This window comes from Solanum lycopersicum, chromosome 7 (genome assembly GCF_036512215.1).
Source record: "Solanum lycopersicum chromosome 7, SLM_r2.1".
NCBI lineage: Eukaryota > Viridiplantae > Streptophyta > Magnoliopsida > Solanales > Solanaceae > Solanum > Solanum lycopersicum.
Genome location: NC_090806.1, coordinates 66196266 through 66216501, shown reverse-complemented (window position 1 = coordinate 66216501; position 20236 = coordinate 66196266). Strand labels below are relative to the sequence as shown.

Genomic DNA, 20236 nt, shown 5'->3' with positions numbered 1-20236 from the left:
AAATAAAATCTTAAAATTCGTAAATAGATCATTTTTATCAATTCAAATATAATACCTCGTTGACAACGAAAACATTTAACTTATAAGGTTTTGATCTTGATAGGAAGTTGGCTGGTCGTGTCTCATCTGATTCATAACCTACTAATCCGACTAATTCAGATTCATACCGTTCAACTATACCTTTATATACATTTTCATGTTAATTTAAGAATTATTTTTTTTTAAAAAAAAAACAAATGTAGTAAAATTATGAAATAAGAAAATGATAAAGGAGTTGATTCCATGCATCAGGGACCCCAGGTAGACACCAATGGATACAATCCATACTATTAGTATAGATGGATTGATGACCGTCCGATCTGTATTGTGATAATCTTGTGATGTTGATCAGACGGATGAATAATTTTGATATATTTTTCAAAACTTTTTCCAGTTCTATTTCTCCTGGATGTATAATTCCTGGACTTTGTGCTGGTCCTGTTTTTCCTTTACATCTGAATATAAAAAAAATAAAATAATTTTTAAAAAAATCAATTTCAAGATATATTAATATAAATTATCATCTAAATGAAACAAGAAGTTAATAGATAAAGTAGTAATTTTGGTCCTGGTAAATTTTGCTTTTTGGTACTTGTGATATACTCACTCTGTTTTAATTTATATAAAAATATTTAATTAAAATTTATTGTAGTCTAGAATAATTAACTAATTTTTTTTATGTCTTTATATCATTTCATTAAATGTAAAATGAGAAGTTTTAAAATTGAATTATAATTAAATATAAAAATATAATGTTAGTTTGAGGATAAACTTAAAAGGAAAGAGTACTATCACATAAATCGGAACAAAAAAAAGTATATAACTCAACATATTCAACTTTCAATGAATAAAAAAAATATGTTACGTTGAATGATTAAAAAAAAGTCTTTTTAATCCCTTTGGTGAAAAAGGTATGTTTTACGGGATTACTTTTGCATTATATCACTGTTAAATATGGAGTGACAATACAAATATAATGAAATGAGTAATCATTAAGTAGTGGATCGAAAAGATTAATAATTATGGTAAACTTATGAATATTTATGAGCAATGAGACCAAAAGTCGCACGGTTCAACAAAACTAAAGATTTAATACGTTTAATCAGATACTATAGGAACTAAAATAAGAATATATCAATAATCGAGGAATCAAAATGATACTTACCCCTCGTGATCAGGAGAAACTCCTTGAAAAAAGATTCTTGTTTTTGTTGAATTAAGATTAGAATCAGCCCATTTGGCCCATGTATTTAATCCTTTCTTATAAAGTTCCATTCTATCCATATCTTTATACGTAATATTCCCTTCTTGAATCACATTCCAACTGCAAAATAATGATAATAATAAAATAATCTTGCATTAAATAGATAATAATTAATAATATTCCATACAATAACAAACATACTATATAGTATATCGAAAAAAATATGAAGAATATCACTGTATATCACATGTATATCTCACGTTTGTTTTTGCCCTTTGCGATCCCACCAATGCCATGTATTAAAAATCAACACATCCATTTGTTTCCAAATATTTCCAGAACTAATTGAATCAATCTTGAGTACTCTTGACCCTTTTTGAGTGATAGTATCAACAATGAGTGGATTCCCAAGGAACAATAACCAAATATTGTATTCCTATATCACAAAAAATGTTATGTAAATTAAAATAAAGAGGGGAAAAATCATAGAACATATATATATGAAAGAAGATTTAGGTTATATACGTTGATAATGTAAAGAACTGATATTCTGTATTGGTGATTTGGATTATTTTACAAGTTACTAATCTCAATTTCAAGGAACAATAACCAAATATTGTATTCCTATTATTACAAGAGATGTTATGTACAAACAAAGAGCGGATAAAACATGAAAAAAATAAGATTTACATTATATAAGCTGATATTATAAGTGCTACTAATTCTTATATATATATATATATGATATTTTTTAATGAATTGATAGTCTAAAGAAAATATCATATTGTAAAATTATAAAAGATAAATTTGAAAATAATATATAGCTTACCAAAAGGGTGAATGTATAAATCTTTCCAATTTTGTCCATGCTATACTTGGCTTGTGGTAGTGAAACATGAAGCATACATGCAAGAGAAACCCATTGATTTTGACCAAGTGAATCCCCAACAAACATTATGCGTTTTCCTTTGTATTTCAACACCAATTCAGTTCCATTAAATCTATAAGAATGAGAACATAAAAATGAGAAGAAAAAAAAATCCCATTCAATAATATTGAAATCTTTAATTTAGGTGTGCATTTGGTACGAACGAAAATATTTTTCTGTAAAATTATCCTTTGATATTTGATAAGTAAACAGAAATTATTATCTCAAAAAGTAGTTATATATACTTTGACAAATACTATGAGGCCGGTGTGAGTTGGAGGGGTGGGAGCGCGATACTAGTGGGGGTGCTAGGGTAAATGCAAAATTAAGATTTTTTCTGTGAGTTCAGAATTTTATATTTTAATTTATGGGATTTCAACTTAATAATATATTTATACAATTTCAAAATAATTTTTTTAGGACAATACATGATTTGAATCAAATTTATTAAGTTCGGTAAATACTCAGTGAAAGTGGGGTTGATGAAATTTATTTATCCTCTTTAATATTTAAAGAAACATTTTGATCGATCATCTAATGAAAAAATCGAAAAGTATTTTGTAAAACAAAAACACACCCTTAATAATCAATGAAACAATTAATTAAAAAAAAAAGACTTATTTAAAAAATCAATTACCTTGGCAAATTACATCCATATGGTTGCCATCTATACTTGAAATAATCTTTATCAATGCGTCCATTCTTTTGACAATCAAATGAGGGTTCAATAAAAGGACAAGTTGATGTATTATATAGAGAATATGATTCATCAAATACCCAACTCCCTTTGTAAATATCACACCCCTTATTTATTCCTACTAAAGTTACCTCATTGAAGATTTTGGTTTTTGAATTCAAGAAAAGAGAAAGTGCATAGATGGTTAAAAATGTTGATACAATGGCAATGATAGATATAGAGTAATAAACCATGAGAAAAAGTTTACAATTATTTTTATTGTATCAATAATTTGATGTACAAAATGAGGGATCTTTGGTCTTTTGTATGTGTGCAATATATATATATATATATAGGTGAAGATGAAATGAATTTGATGAATTTTTGAAATGGATTCATGCATGTGTTCATTTTCTTTATGTGGCATAGTAAGTGATCATCATGATGATTAATTAGTAACTTATAGAAAAATATTAATTTCTTAAGCTTGTTTGGAGTGTTACCAATAATAATTATATTGTATTATTGATTTAAATATAATATTTATAATGATTGTTATTTAAATTATTGCTAATTTTATGTTGTTGCATAAAGATAAAAGTTTTGTGTGAATGACGTTGTTATTTTTTTTTTTGCTATAATAATTTATCTTTTACCTATATTTTTATAATAACTTTGTCCCGCATCTTACTATTCTTTCTAATTTATCTATCAAATTGCTTATATTATTATGCAACAACGATAAATAATACGATCTATTCAATTATTATATTTATCAAAATTATATGATATAATATCATATAAATTATAATATGATATGATAAGTAACAACCATCCAAACGTAGTGTGAAAGCTACACATTTTTTATGTAAAATTTTACTTATTGATTTTTGCTTTATCTACCCATTCAATGGATATTGACAACTTGATTTGGAAACCAAAAACTTGTATCCTTAATTACTAGCTCCACTTGATTCACTTCACTAATTATAATATATGCTAATTATTATTGCTAATAAATTTTGGTTATGGTTTAAAATTAAGGTTCTAAAAGTTTCCATCGAAACATATATTTAAAAAAAAAAATCATTTTTTGACATAGGGAGAAGAAATTAAATTGATAGTTCTAATAGTATGATGTATCTAGTTTTTCAAGGGTAGATCTACAAGTTCATGTGAACCTTTTGAAAAATCTACTTAAATATTTATAAATATTTAATCATGAACTGAATTATTATTATTATAGAATGAATTTGAATCGATACAGAAAATCATAAATTTTAGACAGTTTACGAACTTTTAGAGATCGGGGGAATCATACTATTGGACTTTGACCCAAAGTTTTAATGTTATGGGCTTTTCTTGGAAGTCAATAAGCCGTTTTCCCGATTTGAGATGCATTATAATAAATAAAAGTGAACAAACGGAGTAATAATATATTAATTTGATCTATATTTGATGAAGAATTGCACTTAATAGTACATTCCAAGTATCAGCAACACCAGCAATACACCAATGTGTGCAATCCACATTTCTATGTCCACCAAATCCATATACTGATGGATGACCATCTACTCTATATTGTGACAACTTTGTTACATTCAACAAATGAACTGATTTATTCATCCCTCTCAATACTTTCTCCAACACAATTTCTCCAGGATGTGGTCCTTGTGTACTCTCCGACGGTCGCGTCGCTCCGGTACAACTAATTTTATAACCAAAAATAAATATATTTTGTCAGTGTATAAAATTTAAATATTAAAAAAATGTCACGTAAACTGAGACGTGTGTGTTCGAACTTACTTGTCATGGTCAGGAGAAACTCCTTGGAAAAATATTTTGGTTTTTGTGGTGTCAACTTTAGTGTCCACCCATTTTGCCCAACTATTCAATGCTTTTTCATATAGAGTTACACGATTTGCATCTTTGTACGTAGAGTTTCCATCTTGAACAAAACCCCAACTACAAAAAACAATTATAATCACAATATGTTCTATGTATTGACGATGTAAAAAGTATTTTTATAAATTTACATTACTTTAATTTATAAGATAATGTTGAATAAGTTTAACGTCTTTATTGACTAACGTGCTATTACATGTTAAAATACGAGAACTTACGGTTGTTTTCTACCGGTGTGAAACCACCAATGCCAAGTATCAAAGATGAGGACATCCATTTCTTCCCATTGAGCCGCGGCGCTTAGAGAATCGAGCTGTAAAACTCGGGTTCCGTTCTCCATTTTGACAACGTCTACTAGAAAAACATTTCGAGATACCAGGTAGGACGTGTTGTATTTCTGTAAAGAGTAGGATACGAAAGTCTATTTATATACAATGAAAAACCCTATTTTGAAAATGCATATCAACAACAAGTTTAATAAGTTTGACTTATATTTTCATAGGCTAAATTTAACGGTACGCACCGGAAATGTGAAGAAAGAAGTGGATCCATTCCTCTTGGAGATATATTTAGCTTGTGGATCAGCTGCATAAAGCATACAAGTGAGAGATTGCCATTGATCCACACTTAGTGAATCTCCTACAAACATCACCTTCTTCCCCTTTAATTTGTGCTGAAAATGTTTAGCATTAAACCTATACACAAATGAACATACATGACATTAAGGGCAAAATTAGTCCTTTATGAATAAGAAAAGTTGATTTTTCTTTTTCTAATAAAAGTAAGGAAAATAAGTTTTGTGGTTGTTCATTTCATAAAAGGTGTTAAATAATCAGATTAAGTCAAGTTTGGACGAGTCAAAATTGATTGAGTTGATAAATCTGAGTTGGTTACTGATTCCATCCAAAAGTTACTTGAATTGAAATGAGCTAAAATTATATAGGGCATAACTCAACTGCCCAATAAAACTTATCTTTTTTGTTGTTATGGTAATATTATATTAAACACAAAAAAAAATCTTGTTGAAATTTTTGATGAGTGAATCTGGATTACCTATCAATCCGATATTTAGTAAGCTGAATAAGACGGGTCAATCCCAAACATCGATAAGTTCTGTTTTCACGAGCTAATTTGTCACCTCTCTTCTTCCGCCTCATTACCCCACCTAACCCCACTCCCCACCCTATCTCTCACAGGAAATTACCCCTCTCATCCATCTTTGACCTATCCAACCCCAGGGCCCCACCATCGAGCCCACCTCGATCTTTTCCCCTACCTCGAGTCCCCAATCATCCTTTCATCACAATGTTTTCCCTGGTTACATATAAACATTTAAGACAAAATTTTCTGTCGACTCCCAACAAAAAAAAAATAGGGGAAGAAATTAAAAAATCGTTTATTTTTTTAAAAAAACATTTGCCTTCTTGTCAACCATATCTTAATTAAGTGTTTCGAAAAAATAAAATAAAAAATTGCCAAATTAAGTACATAAACACTAAACAAAAACTAAAAACAAGAACAACATAGATTAAAAAAAATGTACCTAGGTAAATTGCACCCATGGGGTTGCCATCTATATTTGAGATAGTCTCTATCTTGCCTTCCATTATTCAAACAATTAAATTGCTTTTCAATAAATGGACAAATAGATGAATCATAAAGAGGATAATCATCATCATAAACCCAATTCCCATTGAATAAATCACAATTATCCATTCCCAATTTGTTCACATCATTCATCAACTTCCCATCTACATTTTTCAACATGAAAATTACAATAAAAAATAATACTAGAGAAAAACTAGCCATCATTATAAGACTAGCCAAAAAACTAAAAATAAAAATGCTTTAGTCTCTTTTTATTTGTGTCTATTTGATACTTGGAAGGGTCCTATATATATATAATTTTTTTTCAAAAAAAAAAAAGAATCAATGAGAAAAAAGGGCATTAATTAATTTTCTTTAATTACTAGTCATTAATAAATTTCCAAATAAAGAAAATGAGTAATTTTATTAAAGAAAAAGGAAGTAAAAACAAAAAGAAGGTGGAAATAATAAGTAGATTAAGGTAATCAGATTGGGAATTATGTAAACATAAAGTGCATGAAATATGTTGGTTAGAAGTTTACAAGTAGTAGGTGTGATAAATATTGGAGTATATAATAAATATCTTGCATCATAAAAAGATTTAGTCAAAACTACTAATATATTTGAATGAATTCTCTCTATTTTCATGTTCTTGATTTAAATCGATCTTAAGAAGGAATTAAAAATTAAAAATGAAGAAAACAAAGGAAATTAAATGATCTAGATCACATGAAACAATTTAAAGTCTTGATTAAAATTGAAGTGGATTGAATTGTGGCTGATTAATTTTTATGGTAAAAGGATTCGAAAGACGCTTCAACTTTAGTCGAAACTGTTGTTACAATTACAAATTTTATGGGGGATCTTTTATCCCCTGCATTATTTAATAGTGTATTTTAAAGATATATATGTGCCCAAGTGGACACGTTACTATTTATAATTATGCAACATTTATGATGTTCACGTGGATAGTGAATACATATATGCCTTAAAAAACACTATTAAATAGTGTAAAAATAACAAGTCCTTTTCGGCGATGTCGATAAAAGTTCGGATATATTTTAAGACCTTTTTTCTATTTCTTTTACATAAGTATATAAGAGTTAATTCTAGAAGCTTCTCCTTACGTGTTAAGCATATTAGAGGGTAAAATTGAACTTGTAAGAATGGTTATTGAGTGTGTACAAATAATAGTAAGATAAAATGTATCTCTATATTTTTATTTTCGTATATAATACTTGTACAAATATTAAATTTTGGTTTAATATAATCATCGAATGGAAAAAAAATTAAATATTTACATCAAAGCAATAGTTCGATCCAAAATTTTACAATCGTCTATCCAAATTTCATAGCCTTTCAAAACAAATAATCTATAGTACAAATTTTGCATAATTTTGGATACACTTTTGTACTATTAAAATGAAATCTTGCAAAAACTTGGTTTTCAACTACTGGCAAAGTTAAAGAATTTTGTCACGAGTGTTTAAAATTTAAAATTAAAACTTAAATTAATTTTAAATTTTTATACACAATATAAATCTTATCGAAAATTTTCAAACTGATCACCCTTTTCATTGTGTAACTATCTTCAACTATATTAAACAATGAACTCGAAACACATTACATAAAGTTAGTTGAACAAATGTTTTTACACATGCTCTAGCATGTCAATCAAGAAACACAATATACAAACAAATCTTTCATTTCTATGATTAAAAAAAGGAAAAATGATATGAAATAACAAATTATTAATTCAAATTAAATGTTATAGCCATAGTTTATTTCATTTGCAATTAGCAACAAACATTCAATTTTTTTGCCATCTGGTTCGATATACAATTATACATTTTTTGGTATACAATTACCCATTCGTTATATAAGTGTATAAATGTGTTTGTATAAAGCGAGAGAATTGTGTATATACAAATACATATATTTTCGTAAATACAGATCTTATTATACAAATTACAATGTATATAAATAAATTTATACAAAACTGAACAATTTGTATAAAACTGGAAGTATTAGCGAATTATACGAATCAAAAGCTCCATAGCAAACATAAATTTGCTATGAACCGCAATTATATAAACTATAACTATAACATACAAATATGATTTTTATGTTTGTTATATGTGAAAGTTGCTCTAAAAGAAAACCACAAACCGTCTTCCTTTATCAGATACATAACAATTTTGCTTGTCTACAATGTATCTGGCATTAGTGTTATTGTTGATACATCACCTCGCTTATTTTATACTTAAATCAATACAAATCTGATTTATAGTTATGTATCCGATACATAACTTATGTATCATTTGCTATATAATAATGTATTCACGAGTTTTTGAAAAATCCAAAATCATTATTATGTTTGAAACTTTTAGGATATGTACGATGTAATTAGCGCCTCAAATGGTTGGAGTTTCTTCACATTATACATATATAATAATTAACATATGATTTAGATGTTGATATTGGACCATCATTAGAGATAATAACATAAAATATTATTAATTTTTTGATTAATTATCCAAGAAGTGCACTTAAGAGTAAATTCCAAGTATCAACAACACCAGCCAAACACCAATGTGTACAATCCAAGTCCCTATGTCCACCATGCCCAAAAACTGAAGGATGACCATCTGCTCTATATTGTGACAAATTTGTTATATTCAATAAATAAACTGATTTATTCATCCCTTTCAATACTTTCTCTAGTACCAATTCTTCTTCATGAACTCCTATTGTACTCTTCAATGGTTGCGTCACGCCTTGACACCTCTTTGAACCTGAGATCCCAGGGCTAATTTTGACATTAAGTATACAGAAGTTAGACGTGTATTATATGTTATATCGCTGACACCTCTTTGAACCTGAGATTTCGGGGCTAATTTTGACATTAAGTATACAGAAGTTAGACGTGTATTATATATTATATCGCTGACACTTCTTTGAACCTGAGATCCCAGGGCTAATTTTGACATTAAGTATACAAAAGTTAGACGTGTATTATATGTTATATCGCTGACACCTCTTTGAACCTGAGATTCCAGGGCTAATTTTGACATTAAGTATACAGAAATTAGACGTGTATTATATATTATATCGCGATAAATAGTATAGTATAAAATATTTGTTGAACTTACTTGTTGTCATGGTCAGGAGAAATTCCTTGGAAAAATATTTTGGTTTTTGTGGTGTCTACTTCAGTATCTACCCATTTTGCCCATGTATTGAGTGCTTTTTCATATAGAGTTAAACGAGGTGCATCTTTATATGTAGAGTTTACATCTTGAACAAAATCCCAACTGCAAAAATAACCATATAATAGAACGTCACATAATAAAAAACTTAAAATTTTCCAAGGCATATATTATATGAGGGCCCGTATCGACGTGATTTGGAGTTGAAATTTTATTTCGATACTTAAAAATTAGTATTTTTCAGTGATATTTCTCACTAAAAAGTGTATAGTGTTATCCCCGTAGATAATTTAATTGAATTAGTAAGAAAATAAAAAAATAGTAGTATTTTCACGAGGAAAATTTAGAAAGCTTCCTAGCATTTCAGAGAAAATCTATTCTTCATCTTTCTAGTGGGCCAGTTTAGTGAGAAAATCACGTTTTATAACATAAATTTCTCATTAATTCGCGATGAGAAAAATATTTGTTTCTAATAATGTTCCAACATGTAATTTTGATATCTTAAATTGTATTTTTTCTCGTAAACATAAAACACTGCACAATTTATTCAGATTGTCAGAACTTCCCCACAAATTAAAGTTTAACATAGAATTTAAATACTGAATTAGCCTTTGCCTAGCTCAGCTCAAGTACTATATATTAATAACCCGTTTATTTATTAACTCATTTTATTAAGGGAAAATTGTATATAATTCAAACTAATAACCTAAATTAAATGAAATAGCTAGGGTTTGATTTAATTGTGCTCCATAGCAAACATTAGCTAAAATTTGCCCGCGTCTCTCTTCCAAAAATCTCGCTCGCCACTCTCCATTCTCGCTCGCGTCTCTCGCTTTATACACAGAAGTGTATAATTCTGTTTCTGTTTTGTATAAAGCGAGAGAAAATTATATATACACATGCAAAAATGTATATCTTCGTGTTATACACTTAATTATACAATTTACAAACATTTTACTTCAAATATTGCAAAGAAAAAGGCCAACAAATTATACAATTGTGAATTATACAATTGCAGTGAAATACAATTTTCTCTAGCTTTATACAACAAAAGTGTATAAATTGTGTTTCTGTTTTTGTATAAAGCGAGAAAAACATATATCTTCTTGCTATACATACATTTTCATTCGATTCAACTGTATGCAAAACAAATTATACAATTGCAGTGAAAAAGGCCAGCGAATTATACAATTTAGGCCAGCGAATTATACAATTGTATATGTATAGCAAATTATACAATTTTATGTTTGCTATGGAGCGCAATTATGCAAACTTTGCTATGGCATACAAATATGAATTTTTTGTTTGCTATATGTGAAAGTTGCCCTTTTATTAACCTATCCAAATCGAGTTCAACACACTTATTTGGCACACACGCATTAATTACCGTATTATATAGAAACTATTAACAGGTATCTGATGAAATAATCGATTTAGCTCGTTATAAATATAATTAGACGAGGACTTACGGTTGTTTTCTTCCAGTATGAAGCCACCAATGCCAAGAATCAAATATAAGAACATCCATTTCTTTCCATTGTGTTGCTGAACTTAGAGAATCCAACTCTAAAACTCTAGCTCCATTGTTCTCCGTTTTAATGTCTACCAGAAAAGCATTTCGATACATCAAATACGACGTGTTGTATTTCTGCATTAACGTGTTCAAGATTTAATATATATGTCAGTAATCTCGAGAATTGATCTATTCATAGAATAATTAATTAATATGTTGTATAGTCTATGTAGGATTTTTGTTCTATTTCATTATTTATGACAAGCATACTTGTCAATTGTCACGTTTCACTATCGAGAGTAAATTTAACTAATTATCATGGTGAAAACATACTGCTACGTAAAATGTTGGTCAAAGTTTATGTAATTTGATTTTCGAGAAGAAAAATATGACAAGTATTTTGAGATGGAATATACCGGAAATGTGAAGATAGAAGTGCCTCCAATCCTTTTGGAGATATATTTAGCTTGTGGATCAGCAGCATGAAGCATACAAGTAAGAGATTGCCATTGATTTAGGCTTATTGAATCTCCTACAAACATTATTTGCTTCCCCTTTAATTTGTTTTGAAATTCTTTAGCATCAAACCTAACAAAAAATAAAAATAAAAATTAAGGAAAAATATATATATATATTTAATTTACAATACGAGAAGCTCGTAAATGAAAAAAAAGTTATATTTAAACATGTATTTTACTTGAAAAAAAATTATGAATTAAAAAAGAAATTGTTCAAAATTAATAACCAAACAATTATATTCTTTTGGAAAAGTGAAAGAACAAAAAATTATATGTCCAAATGACTTATAAGTTTCTAATAAGACCAAAAGATCCTAACGAAGTGCTTTTTTTTTTTTTTTTACAAAAACAATTCAGAATAATTCGCGGCCATTATCGCTATAATCTTTTGCTACAAGTATCGTTCTTCGAGTAAGCACTTTATAGTGAGAACTTTATGCACAGTAAATAAATTTTTCATTGTATAATAACTTACAAACCACAATATAAATCAAACTAAATAAATTTTATACGATAAACTCGACTAAAAAAAAATATTATTAACCAACTTGGAAAATCTTAAACTATATTGAAGTGTTAAATTTGATTTTGCTTATATTGTTTTCTAGCTTTAGTCCAAAAAAAATCCAACTGTCTTCTATCTCCCTGATTAATAATTGCCATGATGTGACATGTGATAATTTCAGATTTTTTTTATTTAATTAGGAAAATCCCAAAAAAATGCAAACTAAAGAAAAATAAAAAATAGAATGTCCACAAGTCTCGTGATTTTTTTCCAATTAAGAACTTATTTATCTATGACTAATGTTAGAAAAATGAGAGAAACTTTTTCAATAATAGTATTGCAAAGAAAACGTTTGATCATGATTTTTTTTTTGGAATTAAATTCTGAAAATACATTTATCTATAAAGTATGAAATTAAATTTAAGGTTTTGAAAAATAATAAACACTTAAAAATTACTCACAAAATGTATAAACTACTCCAATATGTAATCATATGATCAAACATAAGTTAATTTTTTACTATCATTTTTATTTTGAAAACAAAAACTATTTTTTTAAAAATAAATTTCACAATAAAACGTGGCGAAAAATTTAATAGGATAAGTGGGTAAGACGTATCTATCGAGCAATTCCATTCAACAATTAATTAAAAGCATGCATGTTATTTTCCAATTAGCTAGTAATGATCCCCAAAATTGATGAATCCAAACACATTTGGTCCTACAGATTTTATTTCTAATATTTTTTTTAAAAGAATATATATATTTTTTTAAATATTAGAAACATATATACGTCTGAACTCTGCTAGAGTAAGTTAAAAAAAAAAAGAGTAATTAATAAATTTTCCTTAATAAAAAAAAAAACAGAAAATAAAGAAGACAAACAAACAGTCACGGGTTAAAACTTAAAATCGTTTCCACTCTAAAATTTGGAAGTTGTGCAGACAGCTAAAGTAGAAAACAAAGGTAAAACATTAAACATAGCCCTATCTCCGATTCATTTTAATTGTCATTTTAATATTTTTTTTATTAATTTAACATAAAAATTCAACCGGGATAAATTTTTATCCCATCAAATATCATACAACAACAACCATCGTAATAACACAGTACATATAAGGTCTGAGAAAGGTAAAATACACGTACAATAACAATCGTAGTAAGTACAATTAGCATGATCCAATAAGCAGGGTCTGAAAAAAGTAGAGTACACGTACAGTAACAATAACAATAACAATAACTATAACAATGGTAATAACACAACCTATATTATCGAACAAGTAAAGTCTGGAAAGGACAAAATATACCGTAGGTAAACCTTAGAAGAAAAAAATAAAATGAAACATATAATTTAGAGAAATTAAGAGTATACCTGGGTAAATTGCACTCATTGGGTTGCCATCTATATTTAAGATAATCTTTATCTACCCTTCCATTCTTCAAACAATCAAATTGTTTTTCAATAAATGGACAAATAGATGAATTATAGAGAGGATAATCATCATCATAAACCCAATTTCCTTTGAATAAATCACATCTGTTGATTTCCAATTGGTTAAAATCATTGATTAATTTCCCATATACATTATAATTGCTCAACAATATGTAAAAAAGAAGCAATAGAGAAAACATTGTTTTTTTTTTCTGTTGAATTATTTCTCCTTAACTTTTTTTCTTTTTTGTCTTCAAAAAATATGAGGAGAAAATAATATATAATAAAGTGATAGTATAGAGAATCCTATATATAAGTAAACTAATTACAATAATTAATGTGAGAAAGAGAAGTTAGAGAATCAAAGAAACGCTAAGAATGTGATAAAGAAATTTAAGTATGAAAAAAAAAAAGAAAGGTTCACATGTTAGTTATAGAGTGACACTTTTACCTACAATTTAACGTGGGTCGCAGTGGAATAATTTGAGTTTTCTAATTTTTTTGATCAGAAATTTTGAATTTGAGTCTTTAGAAATTAATGAAAATATGTCTATTTGTGAAATCGTCCTTAGAAATATATAGCTCTTGCAATAAGAAGATTTAAATTGAGTTGAATTTCAATATGAGTATCGGACAACCGATGAAAAAGCAAAAGAAAAGAAAGAAATGATACTTTTACCAACTTGGGTCGGAGTAAAATCGTTCAAGATCCTTTTTATCATTTAATCAAAAGTTTCAAATTTAGTCTATGAAAATGAAAATATCCTATTAATAAAGTTATTCCTAGAAATAGTTTTTACAATACATGAATTTAATTTAGTCGAACTTCAATATAAATATGGTACGAAAATAAAAAAGAAATGATACTTTTGATCCTAATTTAGCACATAGACTAGTGGCTTTCTTGATGGAAAAAAAGGTTAGTAGTTTTTGTTTATTAATAACCAATTAAGAAATCATGTAACAAATAAAGATATATGGGTAAAGAGAAAAAGAGAATGGAATGAATTTAAAGCTATTGTAGTTTGTATCTAATAAAATTTTAAATTTTAAGTATGAAAATAAAAAGGTTCACGTGTTAGTTAGACTGACACTTTCACCAACAATTCAATGCGGAGTCGCAGTGGAATGATTCGAGATTTTTTTATTTTTTAATTAAAGAGTTTGAATTTGTGTCTTTGCAAATGAAAATATACCTATTAGTAAAGTTGTCTCTACAAATATATAGCTTTTACAATAAGAAAAATTTAAATTTAGTTGAATCTCAATATGAGTATTGAACTATAGATGAAAAAAATGATACTTCTACCAACACGGATCACAATAGAATGATTCACGATCCTTTTATCCTTTAATTAGATGTTTCATCTTCGAGTCTTTTAGAATATAGTACAATTGTTTTTAGAAATGATACTTTTGATCCTACTTTTAACACCTAATTTAGCACATAGACTAGTAGCTTTCTTGATGTATAAATAGGCTAGTAGCCAGTAGGTTTTGTTTATTAAGGCTAGTATTGTTTATTTATAACCATATTAAGAATATGTGTAACAAAAAAAGATGATGGCTAAAGAGGAAAAGATAATGGAATGAATTTAAAACTATAGTATAAAATTATTATTATTATTATTGTAATGTATGTATGTAAACAGAAAGTGCATGATATATGATGGACAATGATTTGTCAGTATTTCTTCTTCCAACTGTTAGAAGAATGAATTAGTTTTTGGAAAATCCTTTTGAAAGACCAAATATTTTGAAAATTATTTTGTGTTGTCCTCCAATTACCATATCTCAAATAGACAATTCTTATACTTTTATTAGGAAATGAGGAATCCAATTATCATATCTCAAATATGATTTGATGTTTAAACTTGGTCCAAAAGATAAACAAAGATAACTTTAACAAATAACAAAATATACTCGTAAATTTTACGATAATCCAAGAAATTTAACTCACTATATCCCCAACAATGTCAGACTATTTGCTTAATAGTTTGCTACTCGAAATTTACACCTATGAACAAAGGCTTGTGTATAAAACCTTCCCTCATTCTACTACCTTTATTGGTTTGATATAAAACACACGGCGCAGGTAAAGTTTTTCCTATGAAAGGGTGTATCAACAACATCATTTTTTGTTCGTAAGTAAACTTCGAGACTGATTCAGTTTCTCAGTCCCTCCAAAAACTGAAGAAAACAAACAACTCCTAGATATATAACTCAATCATGAACATACAGTAAATGTAGAAAACTTAAAATGTAATGACAACAACATAATCAAAATATCATTTTTTGTTTGCAAGTAAACTTCGAGACTGATTCAGTTTCTCAATCCCTCCAAAAACTGAAGCAAACAAACAACTCCGGGATATATATCACAATCATGAACACACAGTAAATGTACAAATCCTTAAAATGTAATGACAACAACATAATCAAAACATCAATCCAAGCAATGTTCACGTTCTGAAATAGACATTCTAGCAAGGTAAACCAGAGAGTTATAATACCACATAAATGTTTCTTTCTCGCTTGTCAATATTGGTTCTTCTAAGCCAAATATCAAGATCAGCTAAAATCTTTGTAGACGATTTCTGCTTTAGGTGATGTCCGCGGAAAATTTGAGATCTTAGTGAATATTTCTTCTCTTGTGTCGAGAGGCTCCTTATCTAGAAACTGTCGATTGATTACCAGTATCTCTAACACCGGGGAGTTGGCTAATAAATGCTTAATAAACTGCATCTCGGATGTACCTCCTATAAAGCTTCCAAGCTGAAATTCCACAAGGTGATTAAATGTCAGGTCTGACAAAGTTTCGGGTTGAAGAGATTCTTCATCTTCATCTTCATCAGTATCACTATCATCTTCATCAATAACCTTAGAAAGACAAGAAGAAGTTGCCTATCAGATTGTTGAAGATAAAAGTACAGCAAATAACCACTAAATAAGATTAAAAAATGTCAAAGCACTACAAACCTGCATTTCAAGATATTCCAAATATGGAAAGCTTCTTAGTAAGCAAAGAATATGCGAAAGTTTATATGATTCCACAAGCGAAATGTCGAGCAGGTCAAATCGTCTGACGTTGAGATTAAATGGAAGCCTTTTTGGTACTTTATATCCTTCCTCAGCAACGAACTAAGAAAAAATTACACAAATTCAAGATTAAGTCAGCCCAAAAGATATTCCATCCATTAAAGTGTATAACAATAAAGACAGGGAGAAACATTTACCTCTGAACTTAAGAAGTCCAAGCTGAGTTGCTCGAGAGCAGAACAAGATTCGAAAATCTTTGCAAAATCAAGACTCTCTGTCTGCTCAATGTCACCTAGCAGAAATGCTTCAACCAGACGAGGGACATTCTTTAGGTAGATCGAACTTATATTGCCTGTGAAACTGAAAAATCTTAGCATAGGAGCATTAATTTCAATCATGTCTAAATCTTCTGAAGTAGACAGCTCCAATTGCTCAAGCAAGGGGCAATGAGATATCAAACTTTCCAGCAATTCAGAAGAAGTTGAGACTCCACATAGTTCCAGGCTGATTAACTTATCAAAACCTTCAAAGGCAGATGGATGATAAATTGAACAAGAATGAAGATTTAGATGTCTCAGCTGTGAACATGTGAAAAGTGTAGATGGCAATGCGTATTGCTTTCTCAATGGAAGGCGCAGAACAAGATCTTGAATGTGATTCCTGAGGAAATAAATGAAGTCGTCAATTTCAGGAAGCCTTTTTAGATGAACGATGTCGAGGGTGAACTTAGTAATGGGCCCTTCGTGAAGGGTCAAGAGCTGGGAGATGATCTCCCTAAATCTAACTGTAGGGTTTAAATCCTCTCTTTGTTTCCATAGAGATTCATCAAGGGTCAACTCCGTACGTCTACACCAGTGATACCTCCATTTCTTTGATAAAACACTTGTCCTCACAGCATCTTTGAATGGTAAAAGTATCAAAATGACGTCGATTACATTATGGGGAAGATTGCTAATGATGTCGGGCATTAAACTTTGGCAACACTCTCTTCCTGTAGGAGGCATCATAAACCACTAAGAACCTGTATAAATAAACAATAATATGAGGTAAGAGATCTCTAAGCTATTTGGACAATACTCAAACAATCTCCAAATTATCTGGACGGAATTACTATTCACTGTCAAATCAACACAAGAACACAAGGAGCATTTAAAAACATAATCACCACGAACCTCCAGAAAATTAATAATAACATAAAGCATGGAATACTCAAAATATCTAGATAACAGTTAGGATTTTCCTTAATCTCAGAGGCACTTCCTGGAGTATGCCTAGTAAGATTGATGAGACTCTTTTCAGTTGGAAGGAGGCTGGAGTTGGGGCTACAAACAAAGAAAGATGGAGGATGATCCTTGCTTGTATATGGTGGACTATATGGAGAGAGACAAATGATAGATGTTTTGAAAATAGGAACAACAACCTGCACATGTCAGTTCTAAATGTACTTCGTTGTTCTGTTTTTGGTGTATGAATGTCTACTCCAATGAGACTGAGAGTCAATCATAGATGTTTAGAGGTCCATCAAGATTTTGGTTCAGTTTTGGGGAAGATTAAACTTCTTTTTCTTCTTATTTGCAAATATGATTTTTCAGTACTAGCTAAGTACTCACTTAAATACAAATGTTGCCAGTGTCAAAAAAACCCACAAGTTCTCTACCTTAACCTCACCCTTATCATTTTTGAAGTATTGTCAGGCCTTCATATTAACATGTTGAAAATGTTATTTATCTTGTTAATGTGGTGCCAAATTTGGTGGAGCTGGCTCATGTATGGGGTGCACCATTAGCAATTTCACAACAACCCATTTGGGAATACCTTTGGGAGCCAAATACAAAGCAACTGAAATATGGAATGTGGTTATTGAGAAATTTGCGAAAAGACTAATAAACAACGTTTTGGGTAGCATCCCAACATATTTCATGTCTCTTCCCAATATCTGAAGAAGTCTTGAAGCATCTAGATAAAATCAGGAGAGACTTTTTATGGGAAGGCAACTGTGAATCTCACAAATTACATAAAAGTCACTCTTCCCAAACATCTTGGTGGCCTTGGTATCAAAGCTCTTGCTCTATGTAGCAAGTGTATGCTTATGAAGTAGCATTGGAGGTTCATTCAGAAGGATGCTGGTCTGTGGAAAAAGGTAATTGTGGCTAAGCATAGCAGTAACACTCAATGGTGTACAGAACAATCAACAGTTCCTAGGTAACTGGATTATGGAAGGCCATTTAATACCTTGTGGGTTAACTTTTTCAATCAGACTCACTTTGAGGTAGGGAATGAGAACCATATGAAATTTGGCTAGACAAGTGGACATGAGATTCCACTTTGAAAGAAGTCTTCCCAAATATATTTAACATTGTCAGACATCCTAATTGTTCTATTGTACAGAACAGGAACGATAACTCATGGAACCTGAACCTAAGAAGAAATTAGCAAGATTGGGAATTTGAAGAGTTATTGAATCTGCTCAAAAGCTTGGAGAACAGCAACATTAACATTCAGAGCAGTGATAAGCTAACATGGGGCTTCAACAAAAAAAGTTTATATGTAGTCAAGGTAGGATGTGAACACTTGAGCTCAAACACGATGACATCAATCAATGGTCCTGGAAATTAGTCAGGAAGCGTAAACTCGCCCCTAAAGTCTCATCTTTTACTTGGACAGCCTTAAAAGAAGCATGCCTCACGACAATCTTATGAGAAGAAGATTTCAACTGGTCAATAAGTGTTGCATTTGTCAGTTAACATCAGAAAGCATCAACCACCTCTGCAACACACTATTGGAACATGTTACTAGCCCTTTTTGTAAAACTAATCTCAAAGATTCTAGCTGCTAGACTGCAAAAGGTCATATCTAGTATTATAAGTGATGCTCAAGATGTTTTATTCCTCAAAGGAAGATTGGTGACAACATTATACTAGCTCATGAATTGGTGCATACTTATTCCAGGACATATATATCCTCAACATGCATGATTAACATAGACTTTCAAAATAGTGAATTAGATTTCCTAGACAATTTATTGGTTGGGTCCTTGAATGTGTGAAAATAGTGAATTATACTATTTTGGTTAATGGAGAATCGTCGGCTAAGGCAAGGAGACACATAACTCCTATTCTATTTGCCATAACTCTGGAACATCTACCAGTTAACCTTCTCAAAAAAAGAAATAATAAAATAGCTCTGGAATATCTGAGCAAAAGTCTGAATCAGCTAACACAGTGAAAGGAGTTCCACTCCCATCCTAAATGATCTAGAATGAGGAGCACACATCTATGCTTTGCATATGACCTACTATTGTTCTCCATAAAAGACTTACTATCTGTCGAGGCATTTCAACACTGTTTCCAGCAATTCTCTTTAGCTTCTGAGCTACAAGTTAACATTATTAAGAGTTCATTATATTGTGAAGGGGATAATTAATCTGAGATAGACAGAATGCTTCAGTATCAGGGCTATTCCTTTGGAGAACTACAAGTCAACCTTTTGAAGTTGTTCTTGTACCACAACAACTTGTACTGGAGCACTGAATCTTACAAATCTACTAGTTTGGAATCAAGCAGGTATAGGAAAAACTTATTGGGACAATAGTCATAAACATGGCAAATTATGGATCAAATGGATCCATGAGTATCATCTCAAAGATCAGCCTTTTGAAGTTGTTCTTGTACCACAACAAGCT

General features: G+C 29.7%; 4 protein-coding genes across 22 annotated transcripts in view; all 4 read right to left on the bottom strand.

The window, feature by feature from the left end:
• Window positions 1-3168, bottom strand: LOC101251108 (protein trichome birefringence-like 41). The gene is made up of 5 exons (XM_026031832.2): window positions 2809-3168; window positions 2073-2244; window positions 1504-1679; window positions 1205-1363; window positions 1-494 (listed from the first exon to the last, which is right to left on the bottom strand). Exons 1-5 carry the CDS (start codon window positions 3099-3101, stop codon window positions 248-250), a joined length of 1047 nt encoding a protein of 348 aa, XP_025887617.2. The 5' UTR covers window positions 3102-3168; the 3' UTR covers window positions 1-247.
• A 1108-nt stretch (window positions 3169-4276) lies between these two features.
• Window positions 4277-6623, bottom strand: LOC101251399 (protein trichome birefringence-like 43). Its single transcript, XM_004243731.5, has 5 exons — window positions 6296-6623; window positions 5276-5447; window positions 4971-5149; window positions 4654-4812; window positions 4277-4555 (listed from the first exon to the last, which is right to left on the bottom strand). Exons 1-5 carry the CDS (start codon window positions 6562-6564, stop codon window positions 4297-4299), a joined length of 1038 nt encoding a protein of 345 aa, XP_004243779.2. The 5' UTR covers window positions 6565-6623; the 3' UTR covers window positions 4277-4296.
• A 2207-nt stretch (window positions 6624-8830) lies between these two features.
• Window positions 8831-13937, bottom strand: LOC101251699 (protein trichome birefringence-like 43). Of its 3 annotated transcripts, none has more exons than XM_004243732.5 (5): window positions 13456-13937; window positions 11478-11649; window positions 11018-11196; window positions 9492-9653; window positions 8831-9148 (listed from the first exon to the last, which is right to left on the bottom strand). In XM_004243732.5, exons 1-5 carry the CDS (start codon window positions 13713-13715, stop codon window positions 8872-8874), a joined length of 1050 nt encoding a protein of 349 aa, XP_004243780.1. In that variant the 5' UTR covers window positions 13716-13937; the 3' UTR covers window positions 8831-8871. The 3 variants fall into 3 exon arrangements, with proteins under 3 accessions (XP_004243780.1, XP_010323651.1, XP_010323652.1); XM_010325349.3 differs by having other exon boundaries at window positions 8831-9134; XM_010325350.3 differs by lacking the exon at window positions 8831-9148 and adding an exon at window positions 9163-9316.
• Window positions 13938-15792: 1855 nt separating this feature from the next.
• The window catches only part of LOC101258972 (F-box/FBD/LRR-repeat protein At1g13570), a 31201-nt gene continuing 26757 nt past the window's right edge, over window positions 15793-20236 (bottom strand). For all 17 annotated transcript variants that reach the window (XM_010325352.3, XM_026032117.2, XM_010325353.3 and 14 more), the window contains 3 exons: window positions 16752-17575; window positions 16495-16656; window positions 15793-16395 (listed from right to left, as the gene is read on the bottom strand). In XM_010325352.3, the coding sequence (XP_010323654.1) occupies window positions 16087-16395; window positions 16495-16656; window positions 16752-17561 (1281 nt within the window). In that variant the 5' untranslated portion in view covers window positions 17562-17575 and the 3' untranslated portion in view covers window positions 15793-16086. The remainder of the gene's footprint in view (window positions 16396-16494; window positions 16657-16751; window positions 17576-20236) is intronic.